Source organism: Lampris incognitus, chromosome 8 (genome assembly GCF_029633865.1).
Source record: "Lampris incognitus isolate fLamInc1 chromosome 8, fLamInc1.hap2, whole genome shotgun sequence".
Lineage (NCBI taxonomy): Eukaryota > Metazoa > Chordata > Actinopteri > Lampriformes > Lampridae > Lampris > Lampris incognitus.
The window spans coordinates 16,304,068-16,326,639 of NC_079218.1; the positions used below are offsets into that span (position 1 = coordinate 16,304,068).

The window sequence follows — 22,572 nt, forward strand, 5'->3', positions numbered from 1 at the left end:
ATACTTTATATAGCTAACCGGGCCTTTGTATCAGAACACCCTGTATGTTATCCTGGCTTTACCAAACTGTAAAATCAAATTAATAAAATGATTAATTGTACGGGCGGCACGGTGGCGCAGTGGTTAGTGTGGTCGCCTCACAGCAAGAAGGTTCTGGGTTCGAGCCCCGCGGTAGTCCAACCTTGGTGGGTTGTCCCGGTTCGTTCTCTGTGTGGAGTTTGCATGTTCTCCCCATGTCTGCATGGGTTTCCTCTGGGGCTCCGGTTTCCTCCCACAGTCCAAAGACATGTAGGTCCTGTGAATCGGCCATACTAAATTGTCCCTAGGTATGAATGTGTGTGTGTGTGTGTGTGTGTGTGTGTGTGTGTGTGTGTGTGTGTGTGTGTGTGTGTGTGTGTGTGTGTATGTCGGCCTGTGTGATGGCCTGGCGGCCTGTCCAGGGTGTCCCCCCGCCTGCCGCCCAGTGACTGCTGGGATAGGCTCCAGCATCCCCGCGACCCCGAGAGCAGGATAAGCGGTTCGGATAATGGATTAATTGTACGAGCAAAATCCAAAAGTTTGGTTTTGGCTACGCGGGACCCAGTGGCTCCATTTACTGTGTTGCCATGGTAACAAACTCGCTCATGTCAGTGAGGCAGCAGAACATAAAATGGAAAGGGATTGAAAAACACATCTACAAAAACAAGACTGAGGTGAGAGACGCTGCAGGTTCAGTGAACACCAAATGACCCCAAAATATGACAAAAATAACATTTCGATGAAGAAATATATCACTGCGCATATTTTGATAAGACGGCTAACCAAAGCCGAGTTGTTCTTATTATTTCCTTTCGTGTTTGGCCCGCCACGGAGGACGACTTTGTCCACATTTACATTTATAATTACGTGTTTGACTTGATGCCTCTTGTTGATGCCAAGTTATCAATTTATTGTGTTTCCCTGATCTCAGTTTTCATCAACACAAGATGGAAGCTGCCGAATATTCTGACTCTTTGTCATCCCACAAGATGAATTCACTTTTCTTAAAACACAAGTGACCAGTAATGTAGGCTACATCGCTGACGGGTCCGAGAGCAAATGTTTATTCAGCTAGACATAAAATGACCTACATTCGTAGTTTTGCCCCAAATAAAGGGTATTACTGTGTGTATTTTTCACTAAAACCTTCGTGTACCACATACTAGAGTGAAAACAAAATGTTTGCACAAAGTAGCCTTCCCTGCCTTGTAAGGTGTGTCTAAAGGCAAGCGATCACGGACGGATCCATACAGCCAGGTCTCTCACAACAGCTGGAGGAAGTGACGGACAAAGTAGTGAAATAATGACACGCGGACTGCTTATACTGAGCCACTTCATATGTCCCTGCGACACGTCTCTGCGTCGAGGATCTATCCTGTAACCTTTTCCGCTCAGCGCAACGCAAAACAACGGACGCCAAGTCAACCCAGCACCAAACTAATCCCCCATTGAGCACCACGCAGAGTTTCATGTGAGCTCAGAAACAGACGCTGAGGGAATGGCCCTGTGATCAAAATTACAAGGGCTGAGAAAAATGTGATTAAGGAACCAACATCTTTTTTTTTTAACTTTCTGCTGCCCCAAAAGACTGCAAGTGGTTAGTAGAAACGTGTTAGTAATTCTGTCTGTCTAGTTTTAGACAAAATATCACAATAGTTATCATCCTCAACCTAAACTGATACTAATGCACGCTAATTAATGCACTAGAAATTGTACCGTGGTATAGAGATATATTTTGTATTGTTCTTCCAGCAGCTAAAGTATGTATAGACTCACTAGCAATTACAAATGCAACCAATTTTCCTCCTTTTTTGTCTTAATCTGCAACAATTCACTCATGGACATTGTTGTACTTGTAGAAAAATCGAGTCACAGATTTAAAACGATGTCCTCAGTGACCAGAGACAGGTTAGCTGCTGTAATCCTCCAAATGGCAGTGTTTCAGAAAAAGAGAGAGAGAGAGAGAGAGAGAGAGAGAGAGAGAGAGAGAGAGAGAGAGAGAGAGCGATGAAGAGAGGAAGGGACACGGAGAGGGAGAGAGAACGTAAAAAGCAAAGCTGCTGTAACCTCTGGGAGAAGCGAGCTACCTACCGTGTGAGTGACTGTGTCACATGGGGTAAAATAAAAACACAGACAGAAGGATGCCGCTGCATAGACACCAGCCGTATTTCCTTCTTGCAAAAAATACGACTCAGCCTGAATTACTAACACTCTCAAATGCAGTGTACAAGAGTGAGAGCATATACGAGAAACACAGTTTTTGCATGATTTAGTACTTGATAGTGAATAAATCAATAGTTTAAGACCGCTGAAACAAATAACATGAAGCAAAAACTTAAGATTAATCATGAAGACCAGAAGATAAAGTGAAAGCAAATGAAGTAAAACTAGGAGCCTCATAACTTACCATGTTTACTTCTGAGATGGAGTCGATGCTCGCTATGTTGATGCTCATACCTACAATGACAGGAGGACCTGAAAGAAAAAAATAATAATAATAAGACAACTCTGAAGGTTCAGACACTGTCAACACACATAAGAAAAAAATCATTGCATGTGCAGAAATAATTGAAGGGCAGCTTTTGAGATTACATGACATTCTTTTGAGGAGGCCAGGGTAAGGATTTGAATACGATAACTGTCGAGGAACCGAAAGGCTACCCCGAGTCTTACTTTCAGCTCAGTACGGCACTACACATGTGCTCCTTTCTTTGTCAACACGGAGGAAAAAAGTTAGACGACTACTCCAGGAGCAGCGCTGCAGACGGGCCCCATGGACCTGACGGAGTGTCACTGGCACGGTTAGACTGCGTAGATCAACAAGCACCTGCTCGAATATCCTCAACCTGTCAATCAAAACATGCACTGCTCCCCAATCATATATATATATATATATATATATATATATATAGCTGTCTTATGATGTAAAGAGCATGCAACGTTGTCGAGGCTTGGTTTACATCCTGTTATATATGTTAATAATGTGCTGACACCTGATCTCTTTATCTCTCAGAAATCTTGCTGCACGAGCTCTTTAACCTCTCAGAAAGGTTAACATTTTTCATGTGTTTAGTGTCTGACACATATTTGTACCTGCCATACATTTAGACAAGGCATGCTAACTCTGCTAACTCTTGGTAAACACATTTGAAACTTTGCACGCAATGTTTCATTACTTCATTGCTCGAATATTTTTTGGGGGCGACCCCCCCCCTTTTTTTTCTCCCCACTTGTATCCGGCCAATTACCCAACTCTTCCAAGCCATCCAGCTCCCTGCTCCACCCACCTCTGCCGATCCAGGGAGGGCTACAGACTACCACATACCTCCCCCAATATGTGTGGAGTCGCCAGCCGCTTCTTTTCACCTGACAGTGAGGAGTTTCACCATGGGGACATAGTGCGTGGGAGGGTCACACTATTCCCCCCAGTTCCCCCTCCCCCCCAAACAGGCGCTCCAACCGACCAGAGGAGGTGCTAGTGCAGCAACCAGGACACATACCCACATCCGGCTTCCAACCCGCGGACACGGCCTATTGTGTCTGTAGGGACGCCCGACCAAGCCGTTGTGTGAATATTTACTATGCTTATTTACACCTTGCTTACCTTGCTATGATCTGGAAAAAGTCAGCAAGGTTAGTAAACTCCCCAGTGGTTCAACAACCACATCCTGTCTCAAAAAAATTCACTCTGTCATATAAATCATTGATCAATTAGCCACTAAGAAATCTAAGATCTCTAGACACAGAGATAGCTATTTCAATATCTGTCTAAGAATTTGGAGTTTGACATTTGAAGTCAACACAGTGGTTCAATCTTCTCACATTTTCTGCTTTTTGTTGTGCCTGGCAGCGAAACCTTGGTATCCCTTGTGGAAATTACATTCTACATATTAAAAATGAATCTTCGGTTGAATATGCTAATGATTCTACCGCTCATTGATTTGTTCCTGATTTGAAGTAAGTTGTGACATCTGGAAATGTTAAGGCTCACTTAAGCGGTTTATATATTAGCTAGCATTAATATTATTACAAAGGTTCTCATGTTCCAGCAGTGGAACAATATGTACAGTTGAATTCATTAAACGCCCCAGGTGGACCCAAGGATAGCTCTATGAGTGCCACGGGCTTTTGCTTTGTTCGAGCCTGCCTACCTCACAGAAATGATTTAAATATGTATGTTTTTTCTACGGAGAGTTTGGGTGGGGGAAAGCTACAGTTCTCAGATTCAATTCATGAAATGGAATAAAACAGAATTGCAGCAACAGCAGCATTTGAAAAACAACATATGCTGAGAGTTACACGAGAAAGTCGTAACCAATTAAACATGGTAATTGCTGGATATTCAACATACACTAACCTCTTGGTTGACTTCCATGTGTTTCTAATGTCCAGCTGTCTGAATGACTACCCAAAACTGCTGCTAAAGATTATTTTACTACTAACGACATTTAAATGGTTTCTGCTGGGAGATGGGATCGTTGCAGCAGCAGATAATATGATGCAGAAAAGTGGGAATTAAGAGAAAACAGAGGTGGGAATAAAGATAATGCAGGAATTCATCAAATTTATTTATTTGACTTGACCAAGCTTGGCGCGGGAGCAGTGGTTACCTAAGGTGCTACTGGCTCTGATATATTCAGTTTTGCAGGGATAGATTAAGTGAAATAATGAAGTATCATCAGACTTCAACCATTCCTGCTGAGTAAAGAGAAGTATGAATGCTACCCCCCCCCCCCCAAATAACATCTGCCAAAGTCACAAAAAGTTGAATCGGTTTATCTGGAGACAATGTTTATTGAGAGAAAAACTTTTCATCACTCAACTTAGTGACCTCTTCAGTCTCAACTGACTGCAGGTACCCCCACCCTTATAAACAATACAGTGGCATGATGACGGAAACCAACAGTCAGTTTCATATGCAAATTGCAGTGATCATTAACTAGAGTTACAATGGCCATGTGTACTACTCACAGAGGATTGGAGAACAGTTGCAATCACAGCATTGTAAGATGGTGACAGATGTACTCTTAGCCCCCCTGGTTCAGGGATGGTCGTTCCCTCTAAACATAGATGGCCTCTTTGACTCCCTGTTCAAACCGGTGTTCCTCCCTATCAAGGATGTGCACATCCTCATCCTTGAGCATGCATAAAGACAGTTGTCAAAGTGTCTTTAAGCAAGGCACTAAGCCGACATGTAGAGACACGTAGAGCCTTTTCCGCTGATGCATCTTTTCCACCGCCACCCCTTCCACTGTCCCACACCAACAAACCCCTCCCACAGGTTCATGGCGTGCTTCCATTACCAGCAGATCGGTTCTCAAATCGGTCCTGCAACTAAAATTCAGTATCATCTCAGGAGTTGTTCCCAAATACAAGTTCCTGGACCCAACAGGGTGGGCCACCAGTAGTGAAAATAACTGATTGGTTTAACACAATACTCGTGAGGAAAATCGCACATCAACCAGCGGTTTAGATAACTCCTTACGAACGTCAGCTAATGTCAACGTACAGTTTTGCGTAGCTAATGACGTTAATAACTTGACTGTGATTTTTCAAAATATTACTATCGATTTTTTTCCCACACCATTACCAAAGTGCAATGGAAAAAGAAAAGAAAAATTCACTCGCATCTCAGAAATCCAGTCACTAATGGCCACAATGACAAAGAAACTTGTGAATCCAACAGTACAGCTGGAAAGCACATCATTGAAAATCTGTAATCTTAGAAACTGGGACTACAGCTAGTTTATTTACATGTGTGATAGTTGTATGTAAAGGAGAAAACTTGTCCTGTACACTTTTATCTTGAGTAATGATTGCCTAAGAAATATGAAGAAAAAGTCAAAAAGGCAAGGAAACTTTAGAAGGCTTGTTTTCACATTTAATTGCCAAATCAGCATTCTTTACGATCACAAAATCAGATTATTTCTTTTTTATTTTTGATTTAACCTACAAAATACAACAAATTAGGTAAATTTTGCTCTGTCCACCGGGCACATTCTGGATGTCTGTCTGTGCAGGAAGAGCGATCTCTCTTCTGGAGCAGATGGATGAAGAAAAATGTATGGTCAAAAGTCAGTTTTGCTTCTGATATAACTTATGAGAAACAAGTCAACAATTTCAGCATCTCTGATATATTCTCTGCAGCATTGCACTTTATTGCCTCTTATTTCACCTGTATATAGTCAATCTTTGTGTGTGTGTGTGTGTGTGAGTGTGTGTATATACATATATTTATTTCTAAACATTGTTGTGTTGTAGTGTTGTTATTCAATATTAAGTACACTGAGAGAGCCATGAAACTGGAGTCAAATTCCATGTATGTGCAAATCTACATGGCCAATAAAGATGATTCTGATTCTGATGTTCATTTTCATTCTTCTCCAACGTGTAGAAACTTATTCATAGTTTTTAAGGACATGCCACCGGCTTTAACTAAAGAGAAGGAAGCACGTTGTGTTACTCTCATTTTAGTCACCTCAACAATAAACTAGTTACTTTTATCTATCTATCTATCTATCTATCTAGTCCCCCCCCCTTTTCTCCCCAGCTGTATCCGGCCAATTACCCCACTCTTCCGAGCCGTCCCAGTCGCTACTCCACCCCCTCTGCTAATCCGGGAAGGGCTGCAGACTACCACATGCCTCCTCCGATACATGTGGAGTTGCCAGCCGCTTCTTTTCCCCTGACAGTGAGGAGTTTCACCAGGAGGACGTAGCGCGTGGGAGGATCGCGCTATTCCCCCCAGTCCCCCCCCCTCCCCCAAACAGGCGCCACAACCGACAAGAGGAGGCGCTAGTGCAGCGACCAGGACACATGCCCACATCCGGCTTCCCACCCGCAGACACGGCCAATTGTGTCTGTAGGGACACCCGACCAAACCCAAGGTAACACGGGGATTCGAACCAGCGAGCCCTCTGTTGGAAGGCAATGGAAAAGACCACCATGCACATTAGTTACTTTTAAATAACTAAATGTTTATGACCAAGATTGTATTTCACAATATACAGTATAACCTATGATAACTATTCAGTTCAGTATTAGGGTTTTCCCTGCTATCGAAGATGAAGGCTGCTCTCCTTTATGTTTTGTCTGCCGCCTTTGTGAAATAATAAAAAATATCCAGTGTTTTTCCATGATTAAATTTCCCCCTATTGGCAACTGCTGTGATGCGCTAAGGCAAGCGCAAGTTTGATCCACTGCTATCAGCCGACATTCACTTAAACCATTACAGAGAGAAAGATAATTGAAATTGTGTTAATTCAGTGACGGGACGCTACTCCGAATCCTATATTCTGTATGTTTTTCATTTTCGAATCAAAGGCACCACCTTTATTCCTCTTCATGGAATCAAAAATGGTAAATTCTCATGGACACCATCATGTTTTAAACTATAGTAATCTTCTCTTAAAACTAAGTGCTCGCTACTCTGACTGCACACACACATTTGCCACACACCACACACCACACATCTTCCCCGGACTTTGCCACACTTGTTTCATAAAAATCCAGGGAGAACCCTGAATATACACTGTTATTATTATTTATTCAGGATAGCAGACGCTCATTTTATAGCTGACAGTAGTGCACAGTGCTGCACTTTGTAGTTATTGTTTTTGTATCTAGTGTAATATTAATACGGCACTAAAACCTCAGTCTTTTCAGGTCTTCCTCGTAGCTTTGGTAGCCAGCGTGGCACTCGCTGGATTTCCTTTCAACAAATAGAAGAAATGAACGGCCTTGTAAGAAGGAAGGAGCATGCGAACATGTATGGGGTATATTCGTCAGATATTTTTATTTTATATATGTGAAATAAACCCCTTGTAGACTTTTGACATAACCATTTCCCACCAGTAGAAATATTTCAGGGGAGGCGAACCTTCAACTAAAGAATATAATGATGAGAAAAAAGTAAAAGAAGAAGAAACCCATATAGGTTACTCTGATGGCGTCGGATAGTCCACTCAATATTTGGAAATGTGAACAGCGCCTACAATAAATTTCTAAACCAGAGTAAGAAGTCTGAGGACTGATAAATCTGAAGATATATTTAGGTTCAGGATGAACACTTTCATCTGTACTCGGAAGTTATGGGAGACGGTGGTGGGTTTTCAACAACAATCCCTTTTTACCGCACAAAAATTAAATAGTTTGCTGCTGGAATTTCCAGTTTACATGCAACATTGGTAGTTGAGGGGTAAAAAAAAAAATCTATTTAAACCAGGAAATTGACCTCTGTATGTATTTTAGATTGTCAAGTGGTATTCCATCATCTGAAAAGATAAATGGCACAGAAGAAAGATGGCATGAACTGAGATGGATGGTCTAGAGATTCATGTACTTTTTTTTATAACTGCATCCACAAAATTCCAATATTGACTCATAATTGCAGAGAAGGGATATAAATCTTCAAATTAGGATTATCTGAGACTGCTCCAAACCCATTACTATTGTATAGCGATAACCTATTTCCTCTCTTTGAATAGAGCAAAGATAAATTCAGCGGCGGACCTACCCTGGTAAGGCTGGTTAATTACAATGTTTCTCCAAATACTTGTACTAAAATATTAACCAACACACCACTTGACTGAAAGGCCCCATATATCTGCGCTCCTATTTTTTGTAATCCTATTTTCTCCCACCCCGCCAGTACACTAAACGCCCAGCAGCTTTGTCATATTCCCTGACCCTTCTCATTTGGAAAAAAAAAGGAAAAAGTGGGGCCATTTTCCATTGCACTTTGTGAAGGCAACCAGTAACAGTTTTCCCCAGAGACGCCAAAGTACATTCCTTCACTAGATGAAAACAGAGTACCAAAATCTCTCTCTGCCTTTCTCTTTCTTGCTGTATATTTTGACCCTGCTTCAGTGAAACAGCTTTTTCAAGATAGAAACACTGCCCGCAACTGCACTCCACGAGAGAGAATGCTTCTCCAAATGTCTTTTCACATCTTTAAATAGTTATGTTTCTGTCAATTGTCAGCCAACATTAAACACATTGTACAAGCAAATGCTTGATTTACTTATCCATTTTTTTGTCCACTTTATACCAAAGTGATTTAAAAATAATGCGAAGAAACTGAAGATTTGGCAGAGTGCTATAATTTAAATAAGGCCTACTTTTTAAACTGGTAAAAAAAAAAAACGGACAGAGAGAAGCGAAATAGAAGACTCAGTGGCAACACTCTTGATCTGATTCTAGCATCTTGATCTGGTTCTAGCATGTGGTGTAGTTTCTGATCTGACCGTCTCTCCCCTTGGATCTGCTGTGTCAGACCACTTTCTTATTAAATTTCAGGCAGCACTTTCTTGTCCTCGCAGCTGTGGCACCAACGTGTTCAGCACCCATTATATCAGCCTATCAACCCCGAGGGCAGTTGGTGATAGAATACTGGAGGCCCTCACTCCTTTCACTGTATTGACTGACTCTGTCGATAGCTTTACTAGTGACCTAAATGCAACTCTTTCTAATCTTCTCGAGTCAGTGGCACCTCTAACTACCAAAGTTAGACACCAAAGAAAATCAACACCCTGATTCACTGAGGAGACACATGCTCTTAAACTGTCCTATAGGACACTTCAGTGGAAATAGTGTAAATCCAAACTTGAAGTTTTTCATCTTGCGTGGCACGACTGTCTGTTAAGTTATAAGCGAGCACTGTCAGCAGCTAAAGCAGAACATTTTTCTCACCTAATTAATGTCAATAAACACAAGCCTAGATTTCTCTTTGACAATGTAGCTGAACTTACTCGAAAGCAGCCTTCTACTGCTACCCTTTTACTGCCCATGATTTCCTGGAATGTTTTGGCAGTAAAATTGATATTAGAAACAAAACAATTAATCTACCTACAGATCCCATGAGTCCACTTTCCTATAAGGACTCTCAGACTGTTCCTGTACTTTCATGTTTTGAGACTGTCACACTGGAAACATTGTCCAAGCTGGCTTTGGGAGCCAAACCAACAACTTCCCTTCTTGACCCCCTCCCTGCTAAACTTTTCAAAGAACTTTAGCGGTTCCTGGGTCCCCCAATACTAAATATTATAAATTCATCTTTATCTCTGGCAGTGTTCCTACTAGTTTTAAAACTGCCACAATTAAACCTCTCTTAAAGAAACCAAATCTTAATTGGGGGGTTCTCTATAACTATAGACCAATCTCCAACCTACCTTTCATTTCCAAAGTTTAGGAAAGAGTTGTAGCTGATCAACTTTCAGCCTATCTTTCCAACAACAATCTTTTTGAACCATTTCAATCTGCTTTTAGAGCCTGTCATTCCACTGAAACTGCACTCACAAAAGTGATGAAAGACCTTTTGCTTGCTATGGATTCCAGTTCCACTGCTTTTGCTACTGTTGCTTGATTTTAGTGCAGCTTTTGACACCATTGATCATTGTATACTTTTGGACCACCTTGAGAATTACCTACACTACCGTTCAAAAGTTTGGGATCACCCAAACAATTTTGTGTTTTCCATGAAAAGTCACACTTATTCACCACCATATGTTGTGAAATGAATAGAAAATAGAGTCAAGACATTGACAAGGTTAGAAATAATGATTTGTATTTGAAATAAGATTTTTTTTACATCAAACTTTGCTTTCGTCAAATAATCCTCCATTTGCAGCAATTACAGCATTGCAGACCTTTGGCATTCTAGCTGTTAATTTGTTGAGGTAATCTGGAGAAATTGCACCCCACGCTTCCAGAAGCAGCTCCCACAAGCTGGATTGGTTGGATGGGCACTTCTTTGAGCAGATTGAGTTTCTGGAGCATCACATTTGTGGGGTCAATTAAACGCTCAAAATGGCCAGAAAAAGAGAACTTTCATCTGAAACCCGACAGTCTATTCTTGTTCTTAGAAATGAAGGCTATTCCATGCGAGAAATTGCTAAGAAATTGAAGATTTCCTACACCGGTGTGTACTACTCCCTTCAGAGGACAGCACAAACAGGCTCTAACCAGAGTAGAAAAAGAAGTGGGAGGCCGCGTTGCACAACTGAGCAAGAAGATAAGTACATTAGAGTCTCTAGTTTGAGAAACAGACGCCTCACAGGTCCCCAACTGGCATCTTCATTAAATAGTACCTGTTAGAGCCTGTTTGTGCTGTCCTCTGAAGGGAGTAGTACACACCGGTGTAGGAAATCTTCAATTTCTTAGCAATTTCTCGCATGGAATAGCCTTCATTTCTAAGAACAAGAATAGACTGTCGAGTTTCAGATGAAAGTTCTCTTTTTCTGGCCATTTTGAGCGTTTAATTGACCCCACAAATGTGATGCTCCAGAAACTCAATCTGCTCAAAGAAGTGCCCATCCAACCAATCCAACTTGTGGGAGCTGCTTCTGGAAGCGTGGGGTGCAATTTCTCCAGATTACCTCAACAAATTAACAGCTAGAATGCCAAAGGTCTGCAATGCTGTAATTGCTGCAAATGGAGGATTCTTTGACGAAAGCAAAGTTTGATGTAAAAAAAATCTTATTTCAAATACAAATCATTATTTCTAACCTTGTCAATGTCTTGACTCTATTTTCTATTCATTTCACAACATATGGTGGTGAATAAGTGTGACTTTTCATGGAAAACACAAAATTGTTTGGGTGATCCCAAACTTTTGAACGGTAGTGTAGGTGTTTCAGGTCTGGCTCTTTCTTGGCTTAAGTCTTACTTATCGGATAGAACACAGTGGTAATGTTACGTCTGATTTCACTGCAGTGAAATATGGTGTACCCCAGGGCTAAGTTCTTGGTCCTTTGCTATTCTCCCTTTACAGCTCTCTCCTCTTGGCCATATTATACAGAGCTATGGAATAAATTTCCACTGCTATGCTGATGATACTCAGCTGTATGTACCTGTCAAGTCAGACAAGAAAGAAGAAAAGAAGAAAGCCACTTTATTTTGTCATTGTACACTTACAATGAAAATTTTCCTCTGAATTTAACCCATCCTATTGTATAGTGAGGCGGCTGCAGCGCCTGGGGACCAACTCCAGTTCTTCTTTCCATGGCTTTGGTCAGGGGCACAGACAGGAGTATTAACCCTAACATGCATGTCTTTTTGATGGTGGGAGGAAACCGGAGCACCCAGAGGAAACCCACACAGACACGTGGAGAACATGCAAACTCCTCACAAAAAGGACCTGGGATGGCCTGGGGTTTGAACCCAGCACCTTCTTGCTGTGAGGCAATAGTGCTAACCACTGGGCCACCGTGCCGCCAGTCATTTTCATATCAGAAATCTAGAGGCATATTTGTCTGCAGAGAAAAACTGGATGTCATCAAATTTCTTACTACTTAATTCTGAAAAAAAAAAACTGAGATGCTGGTTATCAATCAGCTCTATAAGACAAAGTCACCTTTATGATCAAGAAATAGTATCTCTTGACAACTGCGTGATCTTCCAAACATCCACAGCCAAAAATCTTATTATTTTTGATACATCCCTATCTTTTGAATTTCACATTAGAGAAATCACCAATAACTCCTTTTTTCACCTACAAAACATTTCCAAAATCTGGTCTTTTCAATCCATAGCTGATGCAAAGAACTTTATCCATGCTTTTGTTTTATCCAGATTAGATTACTGCAAAGTAATTTTTTCTGGCCTGCCACTAGCTAGCACTAAAAACCTTCATCTGGTTCAAAATGCTGCTGCTAGAATATTAACTAAAACAAAAACTTTTGACCATATCATGCCGATTCTACCCTCCCTAAAATACTTAACCTTCTCATGCCCTCTGTTCTCAAAGTGCAGGCCTCCTCTCTGTCCCTAGAGTTAAAAAGAAGTCTAGAGGCTGCAGAGCCTTCTCAGAATAGTCTCCCAGCCACCATCACAGAATCTGACTCTGTAGACTCTTTTAAATCTAAACTGAAAACCCATCTGTTCTCGTTAGCGTTCAACTAGTTGTTTGATTTCTTTGGTAGTTTGACTTCCTTCTGAGCTTTGTCACAACTATCCTCTTTTGGGAGGGTCTCAGTCGTCTTAGCAGTCATCTCTTGGTTTTGTCCTGCTGATGAGAATGTTCCTAAACTTTCTGAACGCGTCGCACCATTCTAACGTTCTGTTTGTATCTCTTAGTACATGTGTGCCCATGTTGTGTGCCTGCCCCCCTCTCTTTCTCATCTCTATCTATCTACCTACCTACCTGCCTGCCTATCGATCAATTTATCTCACTTTCCAGGACAATTTTTCTTCCTTTATGGACTGTCTGATCACCAAGGATCATCTTACTCTCTTTCGACCACCCGGTCACAGTCCCACATTCATGGAGCATTATACTATTGTTTGCAGTGTTCTCATTCAAAATTGCTTTTATACTATTTGTTTCAGCTATGACAACTTTGGCATCACTCTCATCTCTGTCTGAATGTTGTGTGGAAGTCTGCCTCGCCTCTTGTGTATATGTGAAGTCTATTCTCTCTGCAAGGCCCCACTGAGCAGAGCTGGTTTGTGGTGCGGGGTCCTATTGATTGCATCTGTGGGGGTTCCTGACGTTGTCTTGTATGGACACAGAGTCAGTAAATTGTCCTTGCACTCTCTTTAAAAGTTTATTACCCAACATTAAAATTAGCTTTATGCATGAACTATATTTCCTTGCCCTGTGCAATCTATGATGTTACATTATAATTCTGTTCTTTTTGTGTATTTTGGGCATTTGACACCTGTTGCATGTCTGTCCGTCCTGGAAGAGGGATCTCTCCTCTGTTTCTCTTCTTGAGGTTTCTTTCTTTTTCTCTCTCTCTCTCTCTCTCTCTCTCTCTCTCTCTCTCTCTCTCTCTCTCTCTCTCTCTCTTTTCCTTTCTTTCCCCGATAGGGTTTTTCTTGTGGAGTTTTTCCTCATTCGGATTTAGGGTCCAATGTTAGAGGGTGTCATATGTCCTATACCGTTATATATGGTTGTAAAGCCCTTCGGGACCATCTTGTGAGTTGAGGCTATACAAATAAACTTCACTTGACATGACTTGAAGAGTATGATTTTAAAACACACAACCGTTTATTTTGTAAGCGCATTATAACAGCTATGGATAAATTCTCTTTTTTTTATTTGAATTCAGTCATGATATGTAGTTTACTGTTTTTACAAAATTTCTCTTCATGCATTTGTATAAATACTCAAAAGGTCTGTTTTCAGGCAAAAAGAGAGAGGGGGAGAGAAAGAGGAAAGAAAGGAAGAAAGAAAGGAAGGAAGAGAAAGAAAATCATAGTGTCCAGAGGAATACTGCATCTACTTCATTGCAGTTACCATTAAATGTAATTTTGATCCTTTCCCTAAAATGGTACTACATATCTGGGTATACTCTGACCTGATATCTGAAAGTTGGGACAATGTTCCATACATATTAATGTGCCGTATAAAAACAGAACAGGCGGCACAGTGGCGCAGTGGTTAGCGCGGTCGCCTCACAGCAAGAAGGTCCTGGGTTCGAGCCCTGGGGTAGTCCAACCTTGGGGGGTCATCCCGGGTCGTCCTCTGTGTGGAGTTTGCATGTTCTCCCCATGTCTGCGTGGGTTTCCTCCCAGGGCTCCGGTTTCCTCCCACAGTCCAAAGACATGTAGGTCAGGTAATTCGGCCATACTAAATTGTCCCTAGGTGTGTGTGTGTGTGTGTGTGTGTGTGTGTGTGTGTGTGTGTGTGTGTGTGTGTGTGTGTGTCGGCCTGTCCAGGGTGTCTCCCCGCCTGCCGCCCAGTGACTGCTGGAATAGGCTCCAGCATCCCCGCGATCCTGAGAGCAGGATAAGCGGTTCAGATAATGGATGGATGGATGGATGTATAAAAACAGAACAACACTAAAACAGCAATAAAAAGCAAGGCTCTCATCCAGTAGTGCAAACAGGATTCAGTCACCTCAGAGCATGTACATGATATCCTGATGTGTGATAATCTGTCAGTTTCTTCTCTCGACTCATCCCGGTACATTTCTTCCTTCTAAGCTAGGCACAGCCCTCAGAACAGAGTTTGCAAGAAAATATGAAAAATAGTGAACAAAAAGTGGGAGATTATTTCCTTTTTAGTGTGCATACCTTTACATAGCTTTGGGAATGGCTACACACTCAAACTCTCCTGGCCTACAATAAATAGTAACACAATAAGAACAGTAATGACAATAATTATGATAATAGATGATGTAGTGATAAGAAGAAGGGGAGAGAGAATGAGAATAGAAGTATAAATAGATCCAGCTAAGATGGGGACCCTGATATAAAAGGAAAAGTTAAAATATTATGGAAAGCAGATAGTTTTTCTCTAAATAACTACGATAGACTATGTTGTGCTATGTCAATACAGGAAAAATAAATCTTTGTCTCTAAGCTTAATCTCTATCCACCAAGAAGGTGACAACGTGACTTTCCTCCCCTGTTATCTTCACTTCTCACACTACAAATGAGGTATTTATAGCCACTGCCAAATTATTACCACTTTAAAAGACGATGATATAATTTAAAACACTTCAGAACAAGCACATAAAAACATACCATGGCAAGGTACTGGAACATATTTTAAAAATGATTAGTTTTTTTTTGTTGTTGTTGTAACTTTTGTAGATCTACTGAAAACCCATTGTAATTATGCAAGCCCAAACAGCAAGAGCAAATGTATGTAGTAGCCTACTGAAAACACATTCACACACACACACACACACACATATATATATATATATATATATATATATATATATATATATATATATATATATATAAAGTGGCGGAGAGTGTACCCAAGGAGGAGAGAGTGATGATTGGAGCGGACTTCAATGGGCATGTTGGTGGAGATGATGAGGAGGTGATGGGTAGGTATGATGTCAAGGAGAGGAATGTGGAAGGACAGATGGTGGTGGATTTTGCGAAAAGGATGGAAATGGCTGTGGTGAATACATATTTCAAGAAGAGGGGGGAACACAGGGTGACGTACAAGAGTGGAGGAAAGTGCACACAGGTGGACTATATCTTGTAGAGAAGGTGCGATCTGAAAGGGATTGGAGACTGCAAGGTGGTGACAGGGGAGAACATAGCTAGGCAGCATCAGATGGTGGTCTGTAGGATGACTTTGGAGACCAAGAAGAGGAAATGAGGGAAAGCAGAGCCGAAGATCAAATGGTGGAAGTTGAAGACTGTTGTGTGGAGTTCAGGCAGGAGTTAAGACAGGCACTGGGTGGAAGTGAAGAGTTGCCAGATGGCTGGGCAACCACTGCAGAAATAGTGAGGGAGACAGCTAGGAAGGTACTTGGTGTGTCATCAGGACAGAGGAAGGAAGACAAGGAGACTTGGTTGTGGGATGAAGAAGTACAGCAAAGTATACTGAGGAAGAGGTTGGCAAAGAAGAAGTGGGATAGTCAGAGAGATGAAGAAAGTAGACACAAGTACAAGGAGATGCAGCGTAAAGCAAAGAGAGAGGTGGCAAAGGAAAAGGTGTATGGTGAGTTGTATGACAGGTTAGACACTAAAGAAGGAGAAAAGGACTTGTGCCGATTGGCTAGACAGAGGGGCTGAGCTGGGAAGGATGTGCAGCAGGTTAGGGCGATCAAGGATAGATATGGAAATGTGCTGACAAGCGAGGAGAGTGTGCTAAGAAGGTGGAAGGGGTAGTTTGAGGGGCTGCTGAATGAAGAAAATTAGAGAGAGAGAAGGTTGGATGATGTGGGGATAGTGAATCAGGAAGTTCAGTGGATTAGCAAGGAGGAAGTGAGGGCAGCTATGAGGAGGATAAAGAGTGGAAAGGCAGTTGGTCCTGGTGACATACCTGTGGAGGCATGGAGATGTTTAGGAGAGATGGCAGTGGGGTTTTTAACTAGATTGTTTAACACAATCGTGGAAAGTGAGAGGATGCCTGAGGAGTGGAGAAAAAGCATACTGGTACCGATTTTCAAGAACAAGCGCGATGTGCAGAACTGTAGCAACTACAGAGGTATAAAGTTGATCAGCCATAACTTGAAGATATGGGAAAGAGTAATAGAAGCTAGGTTAAGAGGAGAGGTGACAATAAGCGAGCAGCAGTATGGTTTCATGCCATGAAAAAGCACAACAGATGTGATGTTTGCTTTGGGAATGTTGATGGAGAAGTATAGAGAAGGAGTCAGAAGGAGTTACATTGTGTATTTGTGGATTTGGAGAAAGCAGATGACAGGGTGCCGAGAGAGGAGGTGTGGTATTGTATGAGGAAGTCGGGAGTTGCACAGAAGCATGTAAGAGTGGTGCAGGATATGTATGAGGGAAGTGTGACAGTGGTGAGGTGGTGAGTGTGACAGTGGTGAGGATGGAATGTCAGATGGGTTCAAGGTGGAGGTGTGGTGAGTGTGACAGTGGTGAGGTTGGAATGTCAGATGGGTTCAAGGTGGAGGTGGGATTACATCAAGGATCGGCTCTGAGCCCTTTCTTGTTTGCAATGGTGATGGACAGGTTGACGGAAGAGATCAGGCAGGAGTCTCCATGGACTATGATGTTTGCGGATGACATTATGATCTGTAGCGAGAGTAGGGAGCAGGTGAGGAGACCATGGTGTTGAAAGTTAGTAGGAGCAAGATGGAATACATATGCGTGAATGAGAGGGAGGACAGTGGAATTGTGAGGATGCAAGGAGTAGAGGTGATGAAGGTGTATGAGTTTAAATACTTGGGGTCAACTGTCCAAAGTAATGGGGAGTGCAGAAGAGAGGTGAAGAAGAGAGTGCAGGCAGGGTGGAGAAGAGTGTCAGGAGTGATTTGCAACAGAAGGGTACCAGCAAGAGTTAAAGGGAAGGTTTACAAGATGGTTGTGAGACCAACTATGTTACATGGTTTGGAGACAGTGGCACTGATGAAAAGATGGGAGGCGGAGCTGGAGGTGGCAGAGTTGAAGATGCTAAGATTTGCATTGGGAGTGATGAAGAAGGACAGGATTAGGAACGATTATATTAGAGGGACAGCTCAAGTTGGATGGTTTGGAGACAAAGCAACAGAGGTGACATTGAGATGGTTTGGACATGTGTGGAGGAGAGATGCTGGGTATATTGGGAGAAGGATGCTGAATATGGAGCTGCCAGGGAAGAGGAAAAGAGGAAGGCCATATAGGAGGTTTATGGATGTGGTGAGAGAGGACATGCAGGTGGCTGGTGTGACAGAGGAAGATGCAGAGGACAGGAAGAAATGGAAACGGATGATCCGCTGTGGTGACCCCTAACAGGGATAGCTGAAAGTAGTAGTAGTTGTAGCAGTATATATATAATCCAGTGAGTCAAGTAAATTTTTTATGAGACAGTACAAGCCCGTTTCATGCCATAAGCAATCATTAGCTGTCAATATCTTGACAAAATTTTATCAAAAAATGTTTGACAGCTCCCGCTCTGATGGCCGAGCGGAATAACCCTCCGTTCTTGCAGTTCACTCGTCATGTGGCTGGGAGGTTCATATCCCAGACTCGCCGTAACCGGTCACGGCCAGAGCGTCCACGGGGTAAGGCATTCATTAGGCCACCCTTACCCAAGGGATAGTGGGTGTAGATCGGTGTAGTGTTCGGGGATTCGTCGTTCTGCAGCGACCCCTCTGGCCCATCCGGACGCCTGCAGCCAAGCAACCAAAGGCATTCTCCCTACGTCTCCTTCGCGGCCTGAGGGTAATGCAATCCATGCAAGGCTTCAGCGTGTAAAATGGCGAGAGCAGCCGACACGAGTTTGAAGGAAGCTGGTGTTACGACTATCTCCTTCCTGTGGAAACATGAGCCAGGGGAGTTATTCGACAAGAGTTCCAGCCATATGCCATTGGGTTAATCGGGTGGGATAAGGGGAAAAACTAGAAATACATTTATTAAAAAAAAAATGTTTGACAGCTGATGATTGCTTATGGCATGAAACAGGCTTGTACTGTCTCATAAAGAATTTACTTGACTCACTGGATTATTTTGCCCCTTATTTGTTAAGCACTTTCCCTACCGTTGAGTGTTTCTTTTAACAAAGTTATATTATATATATATATATAAAAAACCTCTGATTATCAACTCATTGCTTAGCAACAGACGGTTCCATAGCAACTGTGGAGCATTCTCCGTACCATGTTGCAAGAGTAGCATAATGATTTCTCAGTCTTCAGTCTGTGTACACGCTCTGTTTTCTACATCAACTGCTACCACAAAACCCGCGTTTAGAAGGAAGTAAACCAATAAACCCACAAACTGTCTTACACCAAAATGCTTGCATTAAGTACAATGCCCTCGAGAGCCATTGTGACATTTAATCTACAAAACACAATCGCCCTGAGCACCAGTGTTTACACAGATAAAGGATGCATTTTTGGATTTATTGCATTACAAATTTCTACTAGGTTTTAGTAAGGGTGACCATAGCGATCGTGAGCTTTTTGGTGCATTACTTTAAGGTGCATTACTATAAGTATTCACAGCTGCCTCTGGCTCTGCACTGAAACAATGTAAAATAATTGTGAAGGGGGCTCTTGAATCAGCACTTACAATCCCTGCTCTTAATGGTAGCCATGCATTTACATGAGTAAGAAGTGTTAATGAAAACATTAGCCAGTGCTACTGTACAGCAGGTGCCCAATACTGAATATTTGGGTCATATAGCTATTAGATATTAATTACTGGAGAGGGAACTTGCACAACAATAGGGATTAGGCAAGGCCTTCTCTTTAACAAATACCAGTGTGTTATTATCAGCACATAAGCCAATGATTATCTGAACAGTAAAACTGCGCAGCAAGGTAGCATCTTAAAAGCTATTCCAGTAACCCAGTTATCATGACAGATGTTAACTACTATAATAGTAATGCACTACGTAGATTACAAAACTTTCCATTAGTGGGTCAAATCACTGGGGTTTGTATGCTTTGGAAACTCAACAGGACATCAATCCATGCATTGTCGATATCCACTTAATCAAATCCAGGGTCACGGGGGGCTGGCGTCAATCCCAGCAGGCAGTGGGCAGAAGGCAGGGAGACACCCTGGACAGCAATTCATCACAGGGCCCACACACAGTCGCTCACCATTCACATCTGTGGGCAACTTAGAGACTCTCATTCACCTAATGTGTTTGGACTATGGGAGGAAACCCACGCAAACATGTAGCCTCCACACAGATGGGGTGGAGTGAAAACCAGAAGCCTCTTGCTGTGGTGTGGCAGAGACAGTAACACTGACAGGACATCACTGTTCACAATACTGTTCAAATGAAACGTTTACATGATGTCACTATCACTGGATAACAACCACATGAACTTTTTTCACATTTTTCCAGATTTTTATTTGGCAAGTTTATACATGTGGATACCATTCACTTGCTAGGTCTAATGATTTAAATTGTCAGAACATGTTGCAAAAGAAAATCTAAACAGTGGTCTACCACTTGTTGTCCTTTTAACAGCAAATACCCTGACCTTTGTGTAAATGCCCTCATGCATATGTCGGTGTGTGCTTTTTTTTTAGAAACTGAATCAGTCATGCCATATAGTGCAACCATTTGTGGGAAAAACATCTACTCTGGCCTTTTCATCTTTTCTAGGTTGTAATGAATTTATCATGAGGCCCATAGGCTAACATTTGGAATGACCCCCATAAGTCCCATGTTTTAAAGATCTGCTCTCAATCACGAAAATGTGCATATATAGTAGCATCTGCAAGTTGAGATGTAATGGGTTTTCTGTGATAATGGCCTATAATCAGCCGTTGTTTCAACAATTTATATAATCTTAATTTACCCAGGGAAGTGTTTGTTGAGCCTGCGTGCTCCTTTACAGGGATGCCCTGCTTCAGAGCCATTCAATTACACAGATTCACACTTGGGAAGAATAGAAATTACTTAATCTGTTTATTTTCGCTACCCAGATTTTCCAAGCCACATGTCCCATAATATGCTTAAACATTCTAGGTGTCCAACTTATATCACAGATCAAATTAAGTCTTCTAGAAATGTCTTCAGAGCGTTTAGTCTAGCTAATGGAAAATATCTACTCATGGACCTTTCATGGAGACAAAGGAAACAAGAAGATTTTTTTCTGAAACTTGAATGATTGATTCTGGGTTGTAAATAGTGCACAGCAAGACATTGTGTGTTGGACATTTTGGTGGAAATGCCATTTTTATTTCTGTAAAACAAGCCTCAAGCAAACCCAAGAACATTTGATTTGGAGGTTTTTCTCAGGCCTAAATATGTACCATATTCATAACTTCAGTTAAAGAGACCGAGGATGTTCCATATGGTTTCACTAACTCATACTCCTAAAAATGTAGTACTTCTTCATTAACTCAGCATAGCAATATTAACTCAACATTTATTGCAACAGCCATAAATAAAAAAAGACATGTTAATGAAAATTGGAGATAAAGTTCAGTGAGTAACTTAAGAAACTTAAAAGTGGACGCACTAGCAGTTATCATATCTGTAGTTTTTGCCAACCCACTGGTAAGCACTGTAAGTCAGCATAGTAGGTAACCATGACTGAGGTAAACAACTAGCTGATACGTATATTAACTAGTAGTTAGAACATCCCCCCCCCCTTTTTTTCCCCCCAATTGCGCTTGACCAATTACCCCACTCTTCTGGGCCATCCCGGTCACTGCTCCACCCCCTCTGCTGATCTGAGGAGGGCTACAGACTACCACAAGCCTCCTCCGATACATGTGGAGTCACCAGCCGCTTCTTTTCACCTGACAGTGAGGAGTTTCGCCAGGGGAACGTAGCACGTGGGAGGATCACGCTATTCCCCCAGTTCCCCCCAGCACCCTGACCGACTGCTAGTGCAGCGACCAGGACACATGCCCACATCCAGCTTCCCACCCGCAGACACGGCCAATTGTGTCTGTAGGGACGCCTGACCAAGCCGGAGGTAACAAGGGGATTCAAACCGGCGATCCCCCGTGTTTGTAGGCAACAGAACAGAATGCCACGCCACCCGGACACCCCGTGGTTAGAACATGTTTAACCACAACTTGACCAAACATTATTCATGAGTCATAATGGAAAGTGTTTCCTAATGTATGAGACAAGTGTCAGAAGAGAGAGACAGTCAGGCGGCCTGTGGTCTACTAACACATTGGGCGTGCAAGCCTACTTTAGATTCATGAAAAGTTACAGAAGTTAGATCTTGACTTTTCTGTTCCACATAATGCCATGTCTGAAGCACAATCCAAGCCTCGAAGAGCTCCGAAAGAGCACCAAAAGCTTGATGACCTGATTTACAAAACAGGAATCTGAACACTGGGTGCAGTCTGTGCTCTTCCCACATGTGTAGAAATGATTTCGCACCCATTTTAGCAAAGCACGTCCTGAATGCACAACACTGATAATAATACTTTGTTCACTCTTCTGTTAAATAACGTGCACTGGACTTTATATCCTGCATAATCCCATATCATTCTGGTTATTCTTCATAATAATGTGTAGCATTTCTTTTTTTTTGGGTGATAAACCATCCTTTTGTTGGCGTTATATGGAAAGAAATATATCATGTATATTATGTGTTGTATATTACTGCAAATAATATCGGGGCTTTGACAATCTTGAAGAATTATTCGATGCACATAGTACTGTTTTTTGAATTATTACCTCAGTGCTGTCATAATTCACCACAGCTA

General features: G+C 42.0%; 1 protein-coding gene across 2 annotated transcripts in view; it reads right to left on the reverse strand.

The window, feature by feature from the left end:
* The window catches only part of gabrb4 (gamma-aminobutyric acid type A receptor subunit beta4), an 83,452-nt gene that overhangs the window by 34,817 nt on the left and 26,063 nt on the right, over positions 1-22,572 (reverse strand). For both annotated transcript variants that reach the window (XM_056284498.1, XM_056284499.1), the window contains one exon: positions 2,426-2,493. In XM_056284498.1, coding sequence (XP_056140473.1) covers positions 2,426-2,493 — 68 coding nt within the window. The remainder of the gene's footprint in view (positions 1-2,425; positions 2,494-22,572) is intronic.